At 43.6% G+C, this 7,980-nt stretch overlaps 1 protein-coding gene across 1 annotated transcript in view; it reads left to right on the top strand.

The window, feature by feature from the left end:
• Positions 1-7,642, top strand: part of LOC134468734 (uncharacterized) — a 9,614-nt gene extending 1,972 nt beyond the window's left edge. The window contains exons 5-7 of the mRNA XM_063222607.1: positions 5,478-5,562; positions 6,844-7,136; positions 7,547-7,642. Coding sequence (XP_063078677.1) covers positions 5,478-5,562; positions 6,844-7,136; positions 7,547-7,642 — 474 coding nt within the window. The remainder of the gene's footprint in view (positions 1-5,477; positions 5,563-6,843; positions 7,137-7,546) is intronic.
• The last annotated feature ends 338 nt before the right edge of the window (positions 7,643-7,980 follow it).

The following is a 7,980-nucleotide window of genomic DNA, read 5'->3' as shown; positions in this document are numbered from 1 at the left end:
GATAACAATCTATCAGTTTCTATGTCCTTTTCAACGTGACCTGCTATACTGTATGTGTTAAGACTGCATCAGATAGAACTGTGTACTGTAGAGAGAATAGTAGAATACAAATGAGATGTGTTGCCAGATGTGTCTGATCAAATCCCGCCCAAACGGTGCCCAAAAATCGGCTGGAGGCGCTAAATTCCGCCCAATTTCAACAAATTGTATTGATTTCTATGGACATAAAAGTGCAGAACACCCACCAAATGGCCTTTTTTTACCATGTTTACCTGCAGACGACCTAACCTGGTTCTCACGTGATGTGTAAATAACCATCTGGAACATTGTCAATCGCTTAGCTCTGGAAAGGCGTGGGTGTGTTCAAAACAGTTCGAACCTGATTGGAGAATTCACATGCCCTTTTTTTAATCAGGTAGTACTTCAACCACTGACTTGTATATACCCCGCCCGCGATTCTGATTGGACAGGCTGTGAAATATCTGATTCCTTCGGGCTCGTCTAAGATTTCCAGACCCAAGTGCGAGCTCACAAAGTTTAAGGAAGATGCACGAAGCACGAAGGGTCTGTGTGAGAGCCAGGCTACAGACGACCATCCTAAGTAGCCCCATATTGAATAGGTCTACAGCAGCCGCGTCTTGACCGAGAAGCCGAAGTTGTCAGAGGTAGCATGACGTCACAATCGATGGGAGGGGCTTGGGATCGGCCAATTGGGCGGGTAACCGCCAAATCTGGCAACACTGCAAATGAGATGTCTTATGAAATAAAGAAATGTTGCATCAGATAGAAATGTGTGTAGCCTACTGTATCCAGAGAGAAGAATTCAAATGTACCTAGATATACAGTGCTAAATGTGTCGTGTTTTTAATATTTTTTTATGGGTATTTTGCCTCCATTGTGGCTAGGACAGTACAGATCATGACAGGAAGAGAGTGGGAGTGAGAGATGGGGCAGGATTGGGACATGACCCAGGCCAGATTCGAACCCGGGTCCCCATAGGTATGCAGTTAGGTCATGGTATTGAGTGTTAATTCATGGTTGTCAGTGTTAATTCATGGTATGGTGTGTTAAGTCATGGTATGATGTTTTAATTCATGGTATGATGGTGAAGACTTTTATATTTACACCTTAAATACTATCTCACCTGAAGGGATGAATATTCATTTTGATTTAAAACCTTTTCCTTAATTGTCTCCCATTTCTTTAAAAAAAAACATGTTGAATGTACTTTACTGTAGGCTATATGTTCATGTGCTATATTCACATTTTGAATCTTGTTTATTCTTAAAAATTACAAATGTTTTTGGTTTTGCCTGATGTATGATGGACACAGGCCAAGACGCCTGTCTGTCTATTTGCTTGACACCCTTGGGTGCCCTGTCTGGGCAGGTGAATGAATGGCCATGTGATATAGGTCACAGTTTCTTCCTGTTACCCATATGCCTGATGAAGATCCAGGGTGATCGAAATGTTGCTTTTTAAATAATAAAGTTTATTTTTTGGAGCTTATTGGAAGTGTGCAGACCTACCTTGTGTTAACTGTGTTAATATGAGCCACTTCACCCCCGGCGTCTTTTGAGTGACTGGCCTGCCGTCTTTGCATTGGTGTTAATATTTGTCAATATAGAACTGTTCCAATTACCAGTTGTGCTTTTGTCTGGTGTGCCAACAAACATAAAGGAGCTTTATTCCTGAGTCTTTCAAGAAAGCACAAACACATTTGGAAGTCTTCTGGAGAAGGCTAAATAGAGCTCCTCATGAAACGTCCAGTTTAACACCACACCGTGTGTTGTTGGTCTTCTTCTACAGTGAGTTTCCATAAGGGGCCTCTGTTATATGATCTTCTTTTTTTAGATATTTGTGGCTTTTATGGACCACAGGCCGGAATCGAACCCGGGTCATCGGCATAACTTTGTGGTGTCTTAGCTCATGGAGCCACATATCTACATTACACAGGTTTACCTAAACAAAATGGCCGCCAGCATTGCCACGACAATTAGGGGTGTGGCTCGCCTCTATGGTGACACGTTTGGGAAGGATACAATTTTAAATGTCAAGTTAAGTATCTAATTAAATCATATGGATCGATAAAATAAAATTTGAAAATTAGTTCATATTAGTTGGGTAGACATTTACCCACACGTTTCAAATATTGTTCTTGTATAGTGTGGATGGAAATTCAGCCATTTCTCTGACAGAGGTTGAGCCCTCTCTCCATTGATTTACATTTATATTGCACAGGGTTTCCTAAACAAAACTGCTACCAGGACAACTGGGGGTGTGTCTCATCTCTAATGGTGAACGCCACATGAGTAGAGCAGAAGTGTACTGAATACACACCAGCAGCATCTGGAGTAGAGCAGAAGTGTACTGAATACACACCAGCAGCATCTGTAGTTGAGTAGAAGTGTACTGAATACACACCAGCAGCATCTGGAGTTCCACAGCTGCCCATAAGTGGACACCAAGGGCGCCAAACGAGTTTTAAAGTGGTGGTGCATTTCTGTTTTTTTTGGGTGAGGTATAGCCACTCCAAACTGGAAAAATGATATTTATTTATTTATTCCGCTCCATATTTATATACTTAGGCTATATTGATCAACCAAAGAATGAAAAAGTAACACATCACATTCTCTGATTCTTAATTTCTTAACAATATTACTGCTGCTGCAATCCACTCATTTGTCTACAGTAAAAGTTGAGGAAACCTCATTTAGGAGCCCAAAAGTGGGGATGCAAATGCACCACTGCACCCCCCATTCCGGCACCTCTGGTGGACACACTAAATGTTTCCATAAACGTTGCTCGGGAGCAGGGCTCTAATTTAACACCAGCTAACTGACCAAATGCTGGTGACATTTCACTTTGGCTGGTAGAAAAGACTAACTTACTTTGGCCCATTAGTGAGTCAGTGTTTGGCTAGTAAGATTAACATCTACAAGCCATTTGGCTGGTAATGAAAAAAGATGATCCAGAGCCCTGTTTGGGAGGAGGAAGCCTGCTGAGAGGTTGGCAGCTGTCATTACCTGCTCCCATCTCCACAAAGATTGAATCCCTCTTACTCCTTCTTGTGTGATGGCACTCGCATTGTCCCACCTCCTCCCCAACCTCCCTCCCCCATTTCACTAGTGGTCCCTCCTCCTCCCCAACCTCCCTCCCCCATTTCACTAGTGGTCCCACCTCCTCCCCGACCTCCCTCCCCCATTTCACTAGTGGTCCCACCTCCTCCCCGACCTCCCTCCCCCATTTCACTAGTGGCCCCACCTCCTACCCAACCTCCCTCCCCCATTTCACTAGTGGCCCCACTCTACCATCCCTTTACACATGGGGGGCAGGGGTGGAACTTCCATTTTTTTCCCCACCAGTCACTGTGGCAGGTAGATTTTAAAATCTACCAGTCACTAGCCATTTTTGCTAGTCAAAGTGACTGGTGGGTTGGAAAATGTACCCGTCAGCCCTGAAATGTACCCGTCCTTGGCAGGTGGACTGGTGCTTATTTCCATCCTGATAGAGGGGTGCAAGCAGATCTCTTCCCACATGATCTCCACTTACAGCATCCTGGAACCGAGGCCAGCGACCGTATGCCAAACATGCTTATTGTACACCAAGCACTCAAGACAAACTAGTGAACTGGCTGCTGGACTACGTCAAGTAAACTGAGTGGCCACACTAACACGCACGCCCAGGAGTGGACACACTGACACTCATTTCAAACCAGCAGCCATGAACACACGCCTATTAGTGGACACATTGACACTCATTTCAAACCAGCAGGCCATGAACACACGCCTATTAGTGGACACACTGACACTCATTTCAAACCAGCAGGCCATGAACACACGCCTATTAGTGGACACACTGACACTCATTTCAAACCAGCAGCCATGAACACACGCCTATTAGTGGACACACTGACACTCATTTTAAACCACCACCAGTCCCTATGCCACAGCTCTTCTGCTTTCTCTGCGTTTGTGGTGAAAGAACTGCTGCACATGTTATACACACGTGTGTGTTTTGCAGAAGGCCGTTTGGCGTGGGGAGGGGGGGGAGTGCTAATTGATGCACAGTATGGCATCGGCATACTAGTTCCAATGAGTTGGACGTCAGATTAATTTCACAGTGTGTCATCTGTGTACCTAGTACTTACGGGTAGTGACCATATTATGTCATCTGTGTACTTACGGGTAGTGGCCATATTATGTCATCTGTGTACTTGGTACTTACTTACGGGTAGTTAGTGACCATATTATGTCATCTGTGTACTTGGTACTTACGGGTAGTGACCATATTATGTCATCTGTGTACTTGGTACTTACGGGTAGTTAGTGACCATATTATGTCATCTGTGTACTTGGTACTTACGGGTAGTGACCATATTATGTCATCTGTGTACTTGGTACTTACGAGTAGTTAGTGACCATATTATGTCACCTGTGAACTTGGTACTTACGAGTAGTTAGTGACCATATTATGTCATCTGTGTACTTGGTACTTACGAGTAGTTAGTGACCATATTATGTCACCTGTTTACCTGGTACTTACGGGTAGTTAGTGACCATATAATGTCATCTGTGTACTTGGTACTTACGAGTAGTTAGTGACCATATTATGTCATCTGTGAACTTGGCTCCCTTTCGGCTCCTGCCTGTCCTTATATGGTCCAGATTAGATTGAAGTTAATGCTGTTTTTCCTATAAACATTTAAATTACCACAAAAAACTGCACTGAAACTACCCCTTACGCACTACACATTATATCATTGTAAACAGATAACAGATCTCTCTCTCTCTCTCTCACTCACTCACTCTCTCTCTCTCTCTCTCTCTCTCTCACACACACACACACACACACACACACAGGAGTCAAATAGAATGTGACCTATATACATGGCATGGTCATCGTTTCTAGCGTATTTTGAACATGGCCTAAATACGTGGTACGTCATCGTTTTTAGCGTGGCACTTTATTCTTCCTCTTTCTGAGCTTCTTATTGAACTGCTCTGAAACAACACACCATAACGGCCCTCTCTGATCACAGCTGCGCCAGTCTATGGACAAGGCTCGAATGTGTGTGTGCGGATGAAGCTAATAGTGTAGCCTGTGTGTGAATTCAGTTCAGAGAGGAGAGATTTCTTTTTACAGAGCTTCTGCAAGAAAAGCTTGAAGTTCAGACTTTCACTGACTGTCACTCATAGCATGTAAGTACCAGGAGAGAGAGAGAGAGAGAGAGAGAGAGAGAGAGAGAGAGAGAGAGAGAGAGAGAGAGAGAGAGAGAGGGCGAAAGAGTGAAAGACAGAACTGAGGATTTTATACAGTCATTGGTCTGTCCATCTCAGAAGAGGTTCATATCATCTGTCTTATCCATCTGATAGAGGAGGTTCATATCTTCTGTCTCGTCCATCTGATAGAGGAGGTTCATATCATCTGTCGTGTCCATTTAGAGGTTCATATCATCTGTCTCGTCCATCTCATAGTGTCTGCTGATGGTGAAGCTGCTCTGGTCAACACTGGAGATGTTGCTGCTGCTGATGACTCTACTGCTGCTGGCTCCACTACACGGTGAGACTTTAACCCTTTCATTGCAGAGTCTTTATTATACGGCAGTTCAAACACATGGGCTGATATTTACAGATCCTGTGGCCTACTGTGTGTGAATATTCACATCATATTTAGATGTGTTCACATCTCTGTATACTAAAATATTAAAAACAGAAAAGATAAAAAAAAGCCTATCAATGAGCTACTGGTCATCAGTACACTACACAGACTAAACAGTGAGTGCTTCTGTGTCATGTACAGGATATGTAGACCTGGACTGGTCATTTGGCTTACAGGGCATTTCCCTACGGGCTGGAAGTCCTCAGGGTTCGATGCTGTTGTGTTTTGTGTGTGTGTGTGTGTGTGTGTGTGTGTGTGTGTGTGTGTGTGTGTGTGTGTGTGTGTGTGTGTGTGTGTGTGTGTGTGTGTGTGTGTGTTTGGTGTGTGTGTGTGTTTGGTGTGTGTGTGTGTGTGTGTGTTTGGTGTGTGTGTTTGGTGTGTGTGTGATGTGTGTGTTTGGTGTCTGTGTGTGTGTGTGTGTGTGTGTGGGCGTGCATGTGTCAGTGTGTGTATGTTCATGTCCCTGTGTGTGTGTGTGACAGAGAGAGAGAGACAGAAGGACAGAGAACACTTAGTGCCTTCTTGGCAGCCTCTAGAGCTGGTGTGTGAATGTGGGAAAGTGTATTTGAAAGCACTTTGAGTCAACTGTATAGTTGTAATATTGTGCTATATCAATACTGTACATTTTGGTCTTTTTTTTTGGAAACTCAACATCATTTCCTGTGCAGGGACTACAGATGAAAACTAGCCTTGTGGCTATAATTTTAAGTGAGAAACTAAGACCTCTGAAACACACACACACACACACACACACACACACACACACACACACACACACACACACACACACACACACACACACACACACACACACACACACACACACACACACACACACACACACACAAACTGGATTCATTTTCATATATTGAACGCAAAAGAATGAGAATGAGGCAACACATACGGAAATCAATTACAGCCATTTCTGCATGTATTGCTTAAAACAGAAAACAAGAAGTTTCACCTTTTGTTAAATTTCATCTTTCGCTCCAAAAATTCGAATGAACGGAAAAGTTCACAGACCTCTTACACTTACAGGCTGATTTTAACAGATCTTGTGTGTGGATTTTGAAATGACATAAGCTGTCATTAACAACGTGTTCAATTACTTATGAAATGACATTTAAGCTTTTTGGATAATTATTATTCTAATTGAGCAGCTGTTGTTTGTCATGTTGTCAGGTGAGTGTGTACGTGTAGCTGTGTTCTCCAGGGCAGGAGAAGCTGCCGTTCTCCCCTGTGCTGACGTCATGAGTGGGGACCCACTCTGCTCCTCTACTGAATGGGTATACTCTAATGGCAGAGGCCCAGGGGTAAAGGTGGTCAGCAAGGGAGAAGTCCAACAATCTGGGAGATCAGAGAGGCTGCGTCTCCTGCCCAACTGTTCCCTCCACATCAGTGACGTCTCCCCTGAGGATGCTGGATGGTACCAGTGTCTGCAGTATAATGGATCAGACCTTACTACTCAGACCTTTGTAACACTCCATGTTCTTCATAGTAAGGCTTTGCGTAAAACTTGGACATCTATTTTAACTTGTACACATCCTTATTTATTAGGCTACTCCACCTTCTACTGTGATGTTAACGTTCTTCCCTCTATTCTCTCTCTCCTCCTTCCACCACCAAGTCTTCCTCTTTCACTCTCTTTCTCTCTCTTGAATGTTAGTGTGCACATTTGTAAATTTAAGATCAATCCCACTCTGAGATTATTTAATTATTTTCCTTCATGTAACAACAACAACAACAATAATAATAATAATAATAATAATAATAATAATGATGATAATAATAATAATAGATCATTTTATATACAGTAGCCCTTTTCTTGGTACTCAAAGCCGCTTTATTAGAGCCGCTTTCATTATTGTCCTCTATTATTTTCCAGCTTTGCCAGGTGAAGATCCCTCAGGAGGACTTGAGGTCGTGTCTTGCATCGTGTCCGTCTATGATGGTGATTGGTATGATCTGGGTGTGCGTGTGAGGTGGGTGGCTGAGAGCGGAGCTGAGCAGCGGAACTCAGACCATGTGAAGATCAACAGAAAGTCCAACTGTGAGGTCCAGCTGGCTGTCAACACCACGGTCCTGATGAGTCCAAATTACACACACACATGGACGTGCCAACTCACTTATGTAGGAGAGGTTGAGGCCTCTATCCCCTATATAGTCCACACACCAGGTCAGTTCATGTGTGTGTGTGTGTGTGTGTGTGTGTGTGTGTGTGTTTATCTAATGTGACGTGACATAGTACACCTGCTGTGTGTGTGTGTGTGTGTGTGTGTGTGTGTGTGTGTGTGTGTGTGTGTGTGTGTGTGTGTGTGT

This window comes from Engraulis encrasicolus, chromosome 18 (genome assembly GCF_034702125.1).
Source record: "Engraulis encrasicolus isolate BLACKSEA-1 chromosome 18, IST_EnEncr_1.0, whole genome shotgun sequence".
NCBI lineage: Eukaryota > Metazoa > Chordata > Actinopteri > Clupeiformes > Engraulidae > Engraulis > Engraulis encrasicolus.
This window is presented reverse-complemented; position numbering and strand designations above follow the sequence as displayed.